General features: G+C 42.5%; 1 protein-coding gene across 2 annotated transcripts in view; it reads left to right on the forward strand.

Moving 5' to 3' along the window:
• The window catches only part of LOC122928636 (excitatory amino acid transporter 2-like), a 201368-nt gene that overhangs the window by 149045 nt on the left and 34129 nt on the right, over positions 1 to 18194 (forward strand). For both annotated transcript variants that reach the window (XM_044281675.1, XM_044281674.1), the window contains exon 4: positions 8597 to 8847. In XM_044281675.1, coding sequence (XP_044137610.1) covers positions 8597 to 8847 — 251 coding nt within the window. The remainder of the gene's footprint in view (positions 1 to 8596; positions 8848 to 18194) is intronic.

Below are 18194 nucleotides of genomic sequence, written 5' to 3' on the forward strand. Positions count from 1 at the left end.
TCTTAGTGACCCCATTTAGTTGAGTGGCTGCTCTGCTACACAGTGATCTTTGGTCATGTAATGGATGTCACAGCCAAGATGATATAGCCACAGCCTAAAAAATTGTGCTGCATGGGGTCAGATATGTTCTGCTGGTGTCCATCACATGACAGATCTGGTAATGCATTGTAGCATGTAATATATAACAGAAGATATGGTGCAGATCTGAACAAAGCCTAAATAAACTTTTCAATACGCGGTAGTGAATAAAAAGTTTGTCTCTATCCCTTTTGCCATAGTTCTGGCCAATTGTACCAAGTGGACACTGTCAGGGTTGCTCTGAAGGTGCTCAAAATATAGTGTGAACATAAATGAAGATATATTTCTAGTTAGAAGTTTAAGCAGGAGCACAAAATGGAGTTATTCCACAAATAGGCCATGTCACCTCAATCTCTGCATGATGGGATGGAGTTGGTTTACTGTTCGCTAAAATAATTGACTGGATCCTATGAAAAAAAAATAAAAATACATGAACCTGGTCAAGTTCAAGTAGCTCTGCTGTTGAGAGGCTTCCATATTAGTATCAAACTGAGGTTCAAGTAGAACTTCCCATATGAAATTACAGGACCCCTGCCAGGTTGAAATGTTAGAAATAATATCCATTGATTTTATCCTTCTATCAACATGATGGAGAAGATACCAGGATTCATCATCTAGGGGACTTTTTTTTTACTGCCTCAGAGGTCCAGTCTCCGTTGATTTTTTTAAATTTACTATACTGTGCAACAATTGAACATAGGATATGCACTGTTAGCTGTTCAAGCCCATCCATGACAAAGACTAATGGAGTATGCATGATGAGGTAACACACCATTGTGGCCCATAGCATAGTCTGCAGGACTCATTTCATCAGTAAGACTTTTTGCTACCAAGATTGCCACTAACTAGATGTTTTTGACTTATTGCGCCATTATTCACATGCTTGTATGTAAGGTTGTTTGGTCTACAAATTCCATTTTCTGCCATAATCTATGTGTTTAGTTCCTTCAGTATGTGAGACGGTTTTATACTATGGGATTGTCTTAATGTGACCTTTTTCCTTTTTTAGTCCACATATAGGAACACTAGTGCTTCATAGGTATATTTTAACCAAGCTGTGCCCTACCCCTACTGTGGGTTGTGCTGTAGCCAATGTCCAAGTGTTATATTGTGGTCACCTTCCCCCAGTGAGAAATATTTTAGCAGGATCTGCACAACGGCTTGGGTGGAATGGACACGGCGATACACCAAGGCATAAACCAAAGCATAATATATATATAAAAGTAAATTATCCGTTACATTGTTGCTGAAATGTCTATCAGCCCTGCAGATCCCCATGTGAAGTGGGCTCAAATTCACAATAAGCGTCAGAATAAAAGTAAAGGTGATCGCGCTGCCTAAATCCACAATGACATCAGAAAATTGCCGAACTTTCCCACTTGTCTTAGACACAAACTCCTCCTCGATCTGGAAATCTTCACCACAAACGTTTACTGAGGAGGTTTAAAAATAGCACACATAGTGAAGTGCCGCCAGAGTCACCATACAAAATAGGATTTATTATACTCACATTGAGGAAGGTAAAATAAGCATCCACATAAGATAAAACCGCCCGACCTAGGTTTCGCCTGGTTTGCTTCGTCAGGGGTGACTGACACCCTTCCAGGGGGCGTAACTTTTTTATACGGGCAGGAAGTATCAAACACAATCCTGCCCACAATATTATTATGGTTTTCTTTAACAAACATCTTAAAAATCAATAATTAAACTTTTAAAACATACATATCTTTCTTAAAACACAACATACATCACTTTTTCACACTTAGCAAAGCAAATTAAAATTGCTATTATGGATGCCAAACTGGTTTTATTCATAACAAATCACATGTTCTATTGCCACCAACCACTTTTTACTATAAAGTGCTATAAAGTGAACTCACATAAAAAACCACACATCCCTTTTATCCAATCGCAAGTCACTATACGGATGACATCCTACTTCATTCATCTTCTCCCAACTTCCCCGGGTCACATGTCAAGCCTTGACCAATGGAAACTGTTTAGCTCCGTCCTATACACAGTATTATTATTTTTTATAAAATCCATTGCATCATCATATTTACTCTATTATGAATAACTGCCCAAACCAGACAATGACATTATCATCGTACTGTCTCGGTTTATATTTTCAAAATTATATACAAGGACCTTCTGCCGAAATATGAATTATTAATAACTAACTCAATGCAAAATTATACAAACTAATAAATAGACTAATTAGGGGACAACCGATAAAAAGGAAATACTAATGACCTGAAGGCCACCACCGATATATTCTTATTCGGTGATGTACGGTTTCAGATCAAAATCAATGGTTAGTCCCTGTGGTTGCAGCGTTTTCAACTTATAGATCCACTCTACCTGTTGACGGTTTATGCTGGCAATTGGATCTCCTCGACGACATTTTTTAAATACTCTCTCAATCCCCACAAATTTAAGTCCTTTTGGATCTTTCTCATGTTTATCTTTAAAATGTAGAGACGCACTATGCTTTTCATAACCTTTTTTGATGTTTCTAATATGCTCCTGCAATCTGGTTTTTAGTTTCCGCATAGTGCGTCCTAAGTACTGCATACCACAGGGACATTCTAAGAGGTAAATAACCCCTATTTGTTCACATGCTATATCACCCTTTATATTAAAAACTGAACCATTTGCATTAGACTGTATTGTTTGAATATTTCTCTTTCTATCATCTCTGGGGCGGTTTCTACAAGTAATGCAGAAACCGCACCATGTGAACTGGTTCTTTTCTTGATTTTTGCGACTCATCGGTATATGGCTGTGCACCAATCAATCCTTTATAGCTGGGGATTTTTTGTATACCACATCTGGCTTAGCTGGACTGATGGCACCCAAGCTCGGATCATTTTTTTTGAATCGCCCAATTTTTTCTTAGGGCATTCCTCACCTGACCCGTAATGGCATTGAACTGAGTGAAAAATGTAAATCTATACCCTTTCTTTTCCTTTTTTCTTATATTACTCTCAGTATTTGTTGTACCGCTTTTTCCAACCAATTCTGTACATTCAGTCAAAACTTTGGTGTCATAACCTTTCTCCTCAAACCGATTACATATTATTTCACTTTGTTCTCTCTAATCTTTTAAATCACTACAATTTCGGTGTACATTCTATAGTCCCTTAGGAATATTTTTTAACCATGGGTCATAATGACAGCTATTTATATCTATGTAAGCATTTACATCTGTATTTTCAAAAAGCGTTTTTGTTTTAACTATTTCCCCTTCAACAAAAATAGTAAGATCCAGAAAATATACAGCCTGCAAACTAATTTCACCAGTAAAGGTCAAATTCCAAATGTTTCTGTTTATATCAGCCAAAAAATTCTCAAGACCTTGACGTTCTCCTTTCCAGATTATTAAACAGTCATCTATATATCTTTTCCACAGGGTGAGTGTACCACCCTGCTGTTCCTTTTGTAACAGCGTTATTACTTCTTTTTCCCAAGATGACATGAATAAATTAGCGAAACTGGGGGCGAATTTTGCCCCCATCGCCATCCCGGACGTCTGCAAAAAATATGTATTTGAAAACCAAAAGTAATTGTGGCTTAAACAGAAGTCAAGACACAATCCCCTGTTCTTTTGGGATAATGGTATACAATGATGCTACATCTATGGTAGCAAACCACAAGCCTTCAGACCACCAGCCAAGATTTTTTACAATTTCAAAAACACTGCTCGTGTCTTTTAAAAAAGAGGGAGCTTCTATAACATAATTCTGTAGAAATAAATCTAAATATTCAGACAATCTACTCGTCAGAGGACCCACACCTGAAACAATAGGTCTCCCTGGAGGGTTAGACAAACTTTTGTGGATCTTGGGCAGTTGGTAAATAACAGGAACAATTGGAAACTTGATCCTCAAAAAATAAAGCTCTTTCTTATTTATTATCCCTTTTGAAAAAAAAAAAAACTCTTTGTAACAATTCATCCAATTTCTGCTTGAAGATTACTGCAGGATCACTTTTCATGACCATATAAGGCCAGAAGCCTTTTTAATTCTATCTCATATTGATCTTTATCAAGCACAACCACCCCTCCCTCCTTATCTGCCGGTTTGATAACTATCTTGGAGTTTTGTGCTAAACCTTTCATAGCCTTATTCTCCTCCCTAGTCAAATTATATAATTTCGGCCTGTCATTCATTTTCTCCAATTCCTTTAGTAAACTTATTTGGAAAGCTTCTATACAGTCATTATCTTTGAATGGGAAAAATTAGCTCTTTTCTTTCAGGTTAGTGTGTATTATAGTACTACTAACTGAGCAATCTGGAGCACAGTTTTTTTGGATATTAATGGCATATTTAGCCATATTCAATTTTCGAATGTACCTATGGATATCTACAAAAATACCAAATTTATTTGGTCTTCTAGTAGGTGCATATTTCAAGCCCTTCCCTAATACACTTTTTCAGAATCAGTCAATTTGGGGGAACTTAAATTGTAGATTCCCTTTACTTCTCCCTGCTCTTTTTAGGTTGCGGGCTGTTTTCTTCCCCTTTTTCCCCTACTAGATTTCTTTTTAATGGAGTTCCTACTTTGGCTGTTTGTTGTTCCGTCTGTTTTTCTTTTGTCACTAATTCCCTCTGTATTCCCTTTATTGCCTGATGGGGAAAATTCTGCGAAGTTTCGGCCATAGTGCTTGTGTTATTCTGCTCAAATGTTGATGTGTTTCTATCTCTATTACCATAATTAGTTCCATAATAGCGCTGCTGTTTCTGCGGATATCTTAAATATCCATTGGGATAGTTATAGTGAATCCCACCATATGGTTGTGGTGGTGGCCTATATTGACCTGTTTGATATATATTCACATTATGCGTTTCCCATTGAACATATCCTTGATGTTGCTGCTGATCACTATATGCGTGACTCCTAGGCGATTGTGTGTCTACCCTTTTTCCAATGTACTCTCCCTTATTGGGTAAAGTGGTGTCCCTATTGTAAGAGTGGCTCTTTTATTTGCCTTCTTTTCACTTGTTTTATTTCTCCATTTATAAACTTTGTTACTTTTATAGATAAACAAAAATGACCCAGGATATCCCCAGGGCGGGTAAGGAACAATGCCCACCCTTGGTAGCCACAGGGGATACACCTAAAGTATAACTCGGTAAAAGCTCCCGAGTGAAATAGCAGAAACAAATGAAAAGAGAGCTCATATTACCAAAAATATATAAATTTTATTGTCATATGTTAAAATAACAAAAAGGAGAAAAATAGATAAATACATAAGATGCCGTAAAGCAAGGTGATGAGGGCGGAGAAAAAGCAGAGCGCCACCCTGGGAGGAAAAGTACACACGGAAAGAAACATAAAGAAATCAAAGTACAGTCATGTCTAACATGGGAAAGAAGAATCCTGGGTACAGTGCCCAACCCATGGAATGAATATATAGATGGTAAAATACAATATCAGGTAGAGCAAGGTCAGCTCCTGCATCCCCACTGGAAACAATTGCAGAAGTAAGTGGCATAAGGGGCAAAGTGTAAGTAGACACAAATAACCACACAACCAGCGGGGGGCAGGGGGGACCAGAGCTCACCTGAAAGAACCGTGTGCAAAAAGACCCAGGGTGGCGCTACCCCAACGCGCGTTTCGGCGTGCCTTCGTCAGGGGGTAGCGCCATCACTGTGAACCGGATTTAAATAGGCACTCTTAGCCAATGAAAATGAGTACTTACTCGTCCCCCAGGTGTACATGTAATGGAGGCGCGCAGTAATCCTGGTGTTCCGCATCCGGCCGCCCCACAGCCGGCGTCCCGCCGGCACGCCCACACCATGTGACAAAGTCACATGATCGGGCGGCTGTGACGTAAGGACGCACGGGTGAGAGGCGCCGGAGGTAGTACCCAGGATGACGCGCGCACACATGACAAAGGGGGGTGAGCATGGAAGAACCAACGAATAACATAGAGAATAACCCTTTAATTTTAAAATCAGTGACCAGGCAATAGCAATAGATGTTACTCTAAATATGCCGCAACAGAGCATCATTTCTTTAACCGCTGGGCCCACCACTGTGGATCCTATTTTGTTTCTTTTAACTGTGGTCTATACATAATCAGATTGATTCATATTTTATGAGTCTTTCATATTTTCATATTTTATCATTCATTATTTTTTCTTTCTTCTCTCTTTAGCCGCTTAATTGATGGATACCCAGCGCTTTTATGTCTATTTGATTCCCTCAAGAACGGATTATTCCCAACATGATGCTATTAGTGTTTTTCTTCTTTTGTGTGTTATGTCTGTGGGACTGATCTAGTGACATAGCCATTATTTATATTGGCTGGTCCTCCCCCTACACATGTCCCCACTCCCCATTCATTTTTTTCTGCTACACCCAGCATCTTTTGTACTTCACCTTCTTTGGCTTCTGCCATAGATATCCATTTTTGTGCTGACACCAGCGTTGTTTATTACATTGACACTATTGGTATTGACATGACAATACTCAATTAGAGGCTCACTTCTTTCTTTCTCTTTTACTTTTTTTCTACTGCACTAGGGTGTGATTATTAGTGATCACATATGTCATACACTTTTTTTGTAGCTTCTATGAATTTTATGAACTGTTTCAGTTCTCTACTTGCATCACTACACATATTAATTTAATTATTTATCTATATATTTATTATCTTTTGACTCAGATAATAAGTAACACGTCTTATTCACATTTGATTGCAATCATGTTTGGTACCCATAATCATGTTGCCATATGTATTCGGTATTGATGTCATTAATTTTGTTACTATTCAATTTATATGTATACAATAGATATATAATTTCAATCATGTACTGTATTGTATTTGTATTTTATTATCAATTTCTGTATATGTATATATATATATTGTTATGAGGTACATATGCCGCACTGATGCTCTGTTGCGGCATATTTAGAGTAACATCTATTGCTATGGCCTGGTCACTGATTTTAAAATTAAAGGGTTATTCTCTATGTTATTCGCTGGTTCTTCCATGCTCCTCCCCCCTTTGTCATGTGTGCGCGCGTCATCCTGGGTACTACCTCTGGCGCCTCTCACCCGTGCGTCCTTATGTCACAGCCGCCCGATCATGTGACTTTGTCACATGGTGTGGGCGTGCCGGTGGGACGCCGGCTGTGGGGCGGCCGGATGCGGAACACCAGGATTACTGCGCGCCTCCATTACATGTACACCTGGGGGACGAGTAAGTACTCATTTTCATTGGCTAAGAGTGCCTATTTAAATCCGGTTCACAGTGATGGCGCTACCCCCTGACGAAGGCACGCCGAAACGCGCGTTGGGGTAGCGCCACCCTGGGTCTTTTTGCACACGGTTCTTTCAGGTGAGCTCTGGTCCCCCCTGCCCCCCGCTGGTTGTGTGGTTATTTGTGTCTACTTACACTTTGCCCCTTATGCCACTTACTTCTGCAATTGTTTCCAGTGGGGATGCAGGAGCTGACCTTGCTCTACCTGATATTGTATTTTACCATCTATATATTCATTCCATGGGTTGGGCACTGTACCCAGGATTCTTCTTTCCCATGTTAGACATGACTGTACTTTGATTTCTTTATGTTTCTTTCCGTGTGTACTTTTCCTCCCAGGGTGGCGCTCTGCTTTTTCTCCGCCCTCATCACCTTGCTTTACGGCATCTTATGTATTTATCTATTTTTCTCCTTTTTGTTATTTTAACATATGACAATAAAATTTATATATTTTTGGTAATATGAGCTCTCTTTTCATTTGTTTCTGCTTTGTTACTTTTATAGTCTTCACAGACCTTTGTATATTTCTTGTGGGTTTTTTTAAATTTAATTTCTTCTACTATTTTCATAATATTCTCTTTTTCATTATCCTTATGCGGTTCTAGAGTAAGTCAAATTTTTTCGATGTTATTATTAATCTGTCTTAATCAAAGCATACTAGCAGCTTAATAGGTCTCAGCTTAACTAAACCATGATTGGTGGCTTAAAGGGAACCTGTCATGTGGATATTTGATTATAATCTAACTAATTATATACAATCATTAGCTACTAAAAAGTACCTTTAGATGTATTCACTTACTGGTGTGACAGATGGTTACCTCATAATATACACATAAAGATGCCACATGCTAATGAGCTGATTCGAGTCCGGCGTGATGTCATTGAGTCCAGCGTATATTTAATTCAGAGCTATAGCCACTCCCCTGCCCACCTGCTGCTGAGTCATATGGAAAATAACTGTCATTCAGCAGCAGTTGGGCGGGGAGAGTCAGGAGCTCATGAATATTCATGACTCATCATTATCAGCTGGAGCTTTTCAATACAAGATGTTGGCAAATTGACTGGGTCAATTAAAGAAACTGACCCAGCATTTTGCTAAGCGAATCAGTCACTTATTTATGTTGCCCTTAGTTAGGACTGGTGACAGGTTCCCTTTAATTGCATAATAAAATAAAGCTTTTTGCATTTTTTAGGGATCCTATGATGATTGTGATATAATCATTTTATTAAATACTTTCCATCAACAGGTTTGGCTGGCCTTGATGCAAAGTCTAGTGGAAGGATGGGCACACGTGCAATGGTTTATTATATGTCCACTACCATCTTAGCAGCTTTACTTGGAGTCATTCTCGTTCTATCCATTCACCCTGGCAATCCTAAGCTCAAGAAGCAAGTCAGTATATCAACCAAAAATCAAGAAGTATCCAGTATTGATGCATTTCTGGACCTCATCCGTAACCTCTTTCCTGAGAACTTAGTTCAAGCCTGTTTTCAACAGGTATGACTAATTATAACAAATGTATTATATAGTATGCATAAATCATATAGAGTGTAAACCATACATGCAATAAGTAACATACAATACAACTACAACAGAACTCTTTGGTTGTCTGCTACCTGGCATACGCCTCCCATTATAAGAACAGCTTCTTAGACACAACCCATGTGAGTGAATGAATATCTATCAAGTTGTACTAATCTGTCATCCTCCTGGCTCCTTCTTGCTGTGACATGCCAGATGTTTTTTTTGTTGCAAAAGTTAGGTTATATAATATTAAATCAGAATATGTCTTTGTTTGGCAAACAAACAAAAGACAAGGAAAAGAAATGCAAAATGAGAATTTATTTGACCATGGAAACCCAGTCTAGTGAGGTTACATATGTAGATGGACTGCATTTAGAAGACAAGCAATTATTAGATCCGATTATTATTAACTAAGGAGGGGGGGGGGGGGTGTAATTTTTTCTTAATTTAAGTTTGTTTTTATGTCAGTTTTAAGCCTGGCTGTACCAAATTAATGAACAGTTAAGTGATATATCTACATTACATTAGATTTTTACAAAACGCCTAAAAGTAGATAAACATAACTAAATAAAAAAAAGTAAAAAATATTCGACTTTTTTTTTTTTTTAATGATCAAATGTCTGTGAGTGGCAAAAGTATGTGGACCTTTAAGATTAGCAGACAATTTGAAGGTGAAATAGAGTGAGGTGTGGGTGTGGCTGTAAAATTGTCGTAGTAAGGGCTAGAGGGATGCAAAAGGAAGCAAATGGGTGAAAGAACAAAGCAACTGCCATGCAAACAAATGTGGATAGAGAAATGACTTAAAATAACATAGAATATAAAAATAACATAATAGCAATCTTGATCCAGGAGGCGGATGTCCAAGTGGAGTAGGAGGTTGAGGAGGCGGTGGACGTGTGGTGTAGGTGGAAGAGGTGGAGGTTGCCAACATAGTTTTTATGGGGGTTTAATTTTTATTTTTTTATTTGGGGAGACCCCAAAATATTTGGAAATGGCAAACAGAACAAACAAACTGCACTGGAGTATAACAATGGCTGGGTGCGGCTAGCTTACTTCTCTACTCAGCCCAAGGTACGGACAAGTCCTTTAGGATCCATGCCTGGTTCCTTTTAATAAACGTGAGCTTGTCCACAATGGCTGTGGACAAGCGGATGCGCCTGTCTGTGATTACACTCCCTGCAGTGCTAAACACGTTCGGACAATTCACTTGCTGCAGGGCAGGCCAGCACCTCCAAGATGTAAAGGGCAAGCTCAGGCCATGTGTCCAATCTGGAGACCCAGAACTTAAAAGGGGCAGACCCATCAGTCAGTATGTGCAGACATGTGCACACATACTATTCTGCCATGTTGCTGAAATGCTGCCTCCTGCTAATACGGTCCGTATGAGATGGTGGTTCTGGATGTTGTGGAGTGCTGACGAAGGTTTCCCACATTTTGGTCATGCTAACCCTCCCTTCTGAGATGGTGACAGTGCACCAGCTGCCCGTGTCCCTTATTTGATGCTCTCCTTATTCTTTGAGGTCCCTCACAAAATTGAGAGACGTGGATGCAAAGCAGGTGTATCTCACCCCAAAAAATGGGGTTCTGTCACCCACAGAATTAACAATCGTATTAACAATCGCATTTCTTTGTCACGGGTGCAAATGAGGTGTATCTCACTCCAAAAAATGGCTATAGGTCACACACAGAATTAACAGACAGATTAACTATTGTATTTTCATGTCACAGATGCAAAGGAGGTGTATCTCAACCCATAAAATGGATTTATGTCACCCACAGAAATAACAGACAGATTAACTGTATAACACTGTCCCTCACTTGAGCTGCGTCCTGTCCCTACCCTAGTTAGAGCAGAATTGTGGCACCACATGTGGTTCGGCATTTATACAGACCGGGTCACGTGCTGCGCCTGCCAATCACAGCCATGCCAATATAACTGTAGGCATGACTGTGATGGCTTCCAAGTGCCCACAGCTAAAAAGTTTGTTGATTGGCTGCACTGCATCCTTTCAACAAATTTTATTCAGCATCCGAACACTGAACCTGAACACAGACTTCCGTGACAGGGTTCCGGGGCCGAAACCCTGGATGTTCGGTACGAACCTGAACTTCACAGTTTGGATTCGCTCATCCCTATAAAAGAGGAATACAGTTAAAGTTTTGCAATTGCCAAGTCAAAGTCCTTACTTTAATACAATACAGCGAGCTGTTAATGGGAGGAAACCCACTAAAAGACGTGATATTGGATTATTTCCTCAATAAATGAATGACCAAGTCAAATATTTTTTACTCATTTGTTTGATTTGGTTATCTTTATCTACTCTTATCAAAAAGACATTTCCAGGCTGACTAAGAATTGGTTTTCATGGTCTCTGGTCTTGCTGTGCTAACGTTTTTTTTTTTTTTTTTTTTCTGTATTACTTCTGGTAATTTAAAAACCAATGTAGTAAAGAATCATCTCATTGCAATCTACAGTAGTTATTTTTACTAGTTTTAAGAGGAGAACAAGCACTTAAACCATTTAAAGGGTTTCTGTCATGACCAATAACATGATGTAGCTGACTGACATTAGCAATGTGCTAATGTCAGCAGTACAGTCATGGCCAAAAGTTTTGAGAATGACACAAATATTAGTTTTCACAAAGTTTGCTGCTAAACTGCTTTTAGATCTTTGTTTCAGTTGTTTCTGTGATGTAGTGAAATATAATTACACGCACTTCATACGTTTCAAAGGCTTTTATCGACAATTACATGACATTTATGCAAAGAGTCAGTATTTGCAGTGCTGGCTCTTCTTTTTCAGGACCTCTGCAATTCGACTGGGCATGCTCTCAATCAACTTCTGGGCCAATTCCTGACTGATAGCAACCCATTCTTTCATAATCACTTCTTGGAGTTTGTCAGAATTAGTGGGTTTTTGTTTGTCCACCCGCCTCTTGAGGATTGACCACAAGTTCTCAATGGGATTAAGATCTGGGGAGTTTCCAGGTTATGGACCCAAAATGTCAATGTTTTGGTCCCCGAGCCACTTAGTTATCACTTTTGCCTTATGGCACGGTGCTCCATCATGCTGGAAAATGCATTGTTCTTCACCAAACTCTTGTTGGATTGTTGGAAGAAGTTGCTGTTGGAGGGTGTTTTGGTACCATTCTTTATTCATGGCTGTGTTTTTGGGCAAAATTGTGAATGAGCCCACTCCCTTGGATGAGAAGCAACCCCACACATGAATGGTCTCAGGATGCTTTACTGTTGGCATGACACAGGACTGATGGTAGCGCTCACCTTTCCTTCTCCGGACAAGCCTTTTTCCTGATGCCCCAAACAATCGGAAAGAGGCTTCATCAGAGAATATGACTTTGCCCAGTCCTCAGCAGTCCATTCACCATATTTTCTGCAGAAGATGAATCTGTTCTTGATGTTTTTTTTGGAGAGAAGTGGCTTCTTTGCTGCCCTTCTTGACACCAGGCCATCTTCCAAAAGTCTTCGCCTCATTGTGCGTGCAGATGCGCTCACACCTGCCTGCTGCCATTCCTGAGCAAGCTCTGCACTGGTGGCACTCCGATCCCGCAGCTGAATCCTCTTTAGGAGACAATCCTGGCGCTTGCTGGACTTTCTTGGACACCCTGAAGCCTTCTTAACAAGAATTGAACATCTTTCCTTGAAGTTCTTGATGATCCTATAAATTGTTGATTGAGGTGCAATCTTAGTAGCCACAATATCCTTGCCTGTGAAGCCATTTTTATGAAACACAATGATGGCTGCACACGTTTCTTTGCAGGTCACCATGGTTAACAATGGAAGAACAATGATTTCAAGCATCACCCTCCTTTTAACAGGTCAAGTCTGCCATTTTAACCCAATCAGCCTGACATAATGATCTCCAGCCTTGTGCTCGTCAACATTCTCACCTGAGTTAACAAGACAATTACTGAAATGATCTCAGCAGGTCCTTTAATGACAGCAATGAAATGCAGTGGAAAGGTTTTTTGGGGATTAAGGTAATTTTCATGGCAAAGAAGGACTATGCAATTCATCTGATCACTCTTCATAACATTCTGGAGTATATGCAAATTGCTATTATAAAAACTTAAGCAGCAACTTTTCCAACTTCCAATATTTATAATTCTCAAAACTTTTGGCCACGACTGTACATAAAAGTGTGCTTTATAACTCCCTGCCTGCTGCCGTTCTCTTAAAATACTTTTAAATATGCTAATGAGCCTCTAGGTGCTATTAGGGCATTGCTTCAGCACCTAGAGGCTTGGTCTACGCACCCTTTGGCACGCCCAGGTCCAGTTAATTGACTTTCAAGTTCTCCTCAGTGTCCCATAAATCTTGCGCCTGCGCCGTCCCTTTTAGTATTCGGCGCAGGCGCAGTGAGGAAACCGGCAGCAGGCGCGTCCTTCACCTACTGAGCCTGTGCCAGATTTAGGGGGCACTGAGGAGAATTCAAAAGTCAATCAACTGGATCTGGGCGTGCCAAAGGGTGCGTAGACCGAGTCTCTCGGTGCTGAAGCAACACCCTAATAGCACCTAGAGGCTCATTAGCAAATTTAAAAGTATTTTAAGAGAACGGTGGTAGGCAGGGAGTTATAAAGCATACTGTTATGTACTTCTGACATTAGCACATCGCTGATGTCAGTCAGCTACATAACATTATTTCTCATGACTAGAGTTGAGCGAACACCTGGATGTTCGGGTTCGAGAAGTTCGGCCGAACTTCCCGAAAATGTTCGGGTTCGGGATCCGAACCCGATCCGAACTTCGTCCCGAACCCGAACCCCATTGAAGTCAATGGGGACCCGAACTTTTCGGCACTAAAAAGGCTGTAAAACAGCCCAGGAAAGGGCTAGAGGGCTGCAAAAGGCAGCAACATGTAGGTAAATCCCCTGCAAACAAATGTGGATAGGGAAATGAATTAAAATAAAAATTAAATAAATAAAAATTAACCAAAATCAATTGGAGAGAGGTCCCATAGCAGAGAATCTGGCTTCCCGTCACCCACCACTGGAACAGTCCATTCTCAGATATTTAGGCCCCGGAACCCAGGCAGAGGAGAGAGGTCCCGTAACAGAGAATCTGGCTTCATGTCAGCAGAGAATCAGTCTGCATGTCATAGCAGAGAATCAGGCTTCACGTCAGCCACCACTGCAACAGTCCATTGTCATAAATTTAGGCCAAGCACCCAGGCAGAGGAGAGAGGTCCCGTAACAGACAATCTGGCTTCATGTCAGCAGAGAATCAGTCTTCATGTCATAGCAGAGAATCAGGCTTCACGTCACCCACCACTGTAAGAGTCCATTTTCATAAATTTAGGCCCAGCACCCAGGCAGAGGAGAGAGGTCCCGTAACAGACAATCTGGCTTCATGTCAGCAGAGAATCAGTCTTCATGTCATAGCAGAGAATCAGGCTTCACGTCACCCACCACTGTAAGAGTCCATTTTCATAAATTTAGGCCCAGCACCCAGGCAGAGGAGAGAGGTCCCGTAACAGAGGATCTGGCTTCATGTCAGCAGAGAATTAGTCTGCATGTCATAGCAGAGAATGAGGCTTCACGTCAGCCACCACTGCAACAGTCCATTGGCATATATTTAGGCCCAGCACCCAGGCAGAGGAGAGAGGTCCCGTAACAGACAATCTGGCTTCATGTCAGCAGAGAATTAGTCTGCATGTCATAGCAGAGAATGAGGCTTCACGTCACCCACCACTGCAACAGTCCATTGGCATATATTTAGGCCCAGCACCCAGGCAGAGGAGAGAGGTCCCGTAACAGACAATCTGGCTTCATGTCAGCAGAGAATTAGTCTGCATGTCATAGCAGAGAATGAGGCTTCACGTCAGCCACCACTGCAACAGTCCATTGGCATATATTTAGGCCCAGCACACAGGCAGAGGAGAGAGGTCCCGTAACAGACAATCTGGCTTCATTTCAGTAGAGAATCAGTCTGCATGTCATAGCAGAGAATCAGGCTTCACGTCACCCACCACTGCAACAGTCCATTTTCATAAGTTTAGGCCAAGCACCCAGGCAGAGGAGAGAGGTCCCGTAACAGACAATCTGGCTTCATGTCAGTAGAGAATCAGTCTGCATGTCATAGCAGAGAATCAGGCTTCACGTCACCCACCACTGCAACAGTCCATTTTCATAAGTTTAGGCCAAGCACCCAGGCAGAGGAGAGAGGTCCCGTAACAGACAATCTGGCTTCATGTCAGTAGAGAATCAGTCTGCATGTCATAGCAGAGAATCAGGCTTCACGTCACCCACCACTGCAACAGTCCATTTTCATAAGTTTAGGCCAAGCACCCAGGCAGAGGAGAGAGGTCCCGTAACAGACAATCTGGCTTCATGTCAGCAGAGAATTAGTCTGCATGTCATAGCAGAGAATGAGGCTTCACGTCACCCACCACTGCAACAGTCCATTGGCATATATTTAGGCCCAGCACCCAGGCAGAGGAGAGAGGTCCCGTAACAGACAATCTGGCTTCATGTCAGTAGAGAATCAGTCTGCATGTCATAGCAGAGAATCAGGCTTCACGTCACCCACCACTGCAACAGTCCATTTTCATAAGTTTAGGCCAAGCACCCAGGCAGAGGAGAGAGGTCCCGTAACAGACAATCTGGCTTCATGTCAGCAGAGAATTAGTCTGCATGTCATAGCAGAGAATGAGGCTTCACGTCACCCACCACTGCAACAGTCCATTGGCATATATTTAGGCCCAGCACCCAGGCAGAGGAGAGAGGTCCCGTAACAGACAATCTGGCTTCATGTCAGCAGAGAATTAGTCTGCATGTCATAGCAGAGAATGAGGCTTCACGTCAGCCACCACTGCAACAGTCCATTGGCATATATTTAGGCCCAGCACACAGGCAGAGGAGAAAGGTCCCGTAACAGACAATCTGGCTTCATGTCAGTAGAGAATCAGTCTGCATGTCATAGCAGAGAATCAGGCTTCACGTCACCCACCACTGCAACAGTCCATTTTCATAAGTTTAGGCCAAGCACCCAGGCAGAGGAGAGAGGTCCCGTAACAGACAATCTGGCTTCATGTCAGCAGAGAATCAGTCTGCATGTCATAGCAGAGAATCAGGCTTCACGTCACCCAACATTGGAACAGTCCATTGGCATATATTTAGGCCCCGGCACCCAGACAGAGGAGAGGTTCATTCAACTTTGGGTAGCCTCGCAATATAATGGTAAAATGAAAATAAAAATAGGATTGAATGAGGAAGTGCCCTGGAGTCCAATAATATATGGTTAAGGGGAGGTAGTTAATGTCTAATCTGGACAAGGGACGGACAGATCCTGTGGGATCCATGCCTGGTTCATTTTTATGAACGTCAGCTTGTCCACATTGGCTGTAGACAGGCGGCTGCGTTTGTCTGTAATGACGCCCCCTGCCATGCTGAATACACGTTCAGACAAAACGCTGGCCGCCGGGCAGGCCAGCACCTCCAAGGCATAAAAGGCTAGCTCTGGCCACGTGGACAATTTAGAGACCCAGAAGTTGAATGGGGCCGAACCATCAGTCAGTACGTGGAGGGGTGTGCACATGTGCAGTGTCCCAGGGGGTCAGTAGTGTATGCTGGGCTTTGTAGTGCAGTTTGACTCACTAACCTGGGATCCACTGTCGTCTTCAATTTTGGTCAGATACTGGAACAGGCAGATGATTAAAAGTTCGTGACGCCAGTGTCAATTAAACGGTGACACGCCGTGTATGGTATTGTAGAAGAATGAAGCAAGCATAGGGTAGCCAACAAAAACTGGAACTTTACTGAATATCAGCAATAATAATACATGGACGCAGTTGGAAGCGCCGTTCCATGAAAGACAGTTGGTTCTCCATAAGAATACAGGTGGTTCTTGGAATTACAGAATGGCCGGTCTCAGCAATGTTTTATACAGAGTGTTGATTGCAGGAGATGCAGTACAGGCGGCTTGCACACTATTCCTGACTGGTCCTGACACATGTGACTTTCTCTCCAAGGTCTAATGCCCTTTATCTGGCGTACCCTTGAAGCTGTCCTTATCTAGTACCTCCTCTGTTATCTTGAGTACCTCTTGCTTTATCTGATCGGCCTCTGTGGTATTCTGTGTCTTGGCTGGTGGCTCGCTTATGCTGCTTCAGCTAAACGGATGATGACTCAGGAGGGGAACCTTTTCCTTGGATCCGGAACCCGGTTACAGGGCCTTTACTACCCTCTCCTAGTCGGCAGGCTTGGGGCCTGCTCTGCTCTCACAGGCCCATAGCCTGGCTTTCCCTCAGACACAGGATCATTTCTGACCTCTGCTCCCACTGTCTGAACACTGCTACTCCTTCCTGACTGGGCCTTATATAACCTAGGGTTCCCTAGCTCCCTCTAGTGACTCAGAGCTGGAATGACACCCTAGCCGGCCTGCACATGCACGTTTCACAGTAACAGGAAAATATATAGCAGTACATTGACAAGATGTTCTATACCAACCTCCCCTTAAATACAGGGGGAACGACAATACCCAAGTGACCCTTCAGTAGTGACGGGGTATTACTCTCCCGTACACTACACATGTACTGTTCCACCATGTTAGTGAAATGTTGCCTCCTGCTAACACGTTGCGTATCAGGTGGTGGTGCAGTTAGCTGTGGCGTGTTGACAAAAGTTTTCCACATCTCTGCCATGCTAACCCTGCCCTCAGAGGAGCTGGCATTGACACAGCTGCCTTGGCGACCTCTTGCTCCTCCTCTGCCTTGGCCTTGGGCTTCCACTTGTTCCCCTGTGACATTTGGGAATGCTCTCAGTAGCGCGTCTACCAACGTGCGCTTGTACTCGTGCATCTTCCTATCACGCTCCAGTGCAGGAGGTAAGGTGTGCACATTGTCTTTGTAGCGTGGATCCAGCAGGGTGGCAACCAAGTAGTCCGCACAGGTTAAAATGTGGGCAACTCTGCTGTCGTTGCGCAGGCACTGCAGCATGTAGTCGCTCATGTGTGCCAGGCTGCCCAGGGGTAAGGACAAGCTGTCCTCTGTGGGAGGCGTATCGTCATCGTCCTGCCTTTCCCCCCAGCCACGCACCAGTGATGGACCCGAGCTGCGTTGGGTGCCACCCCGCTGTGACCATGCTTCATCCTCATCCTCCTCCACCTCCTCCTCATCCTCGTCCTCCTCGTCCTCCAGTAGTGGGCCCTGGCTGGCCACATTTGTACCTGGCCTCTGCTGTTGCCAAAAACCTCCCTCTGAGTCACTTCGAAGAGACTGGCCTGAAAGTGCTAAAAATGACCCCTCTTCCTCCTCCTCCTCCTCCTCCTGGGCCACCTCCTCTTCCATCATCGCCCTAAGTGTT

This window comes from Bufo gargarizans, chromosome 2 (genome assembly GCF_014858855.1).
Source record: "Bufo gargarizans isolate SCDJY-AF-19 chromosome 2, ASM1485885v1, whole genome shotgun sequence".
Classification (NCBI taxonomy): Eukaryota; Metazoa; Chordata; class Amphibia; order Anura; family Bufonidae; genus Bufo; species Bufo gargarizans.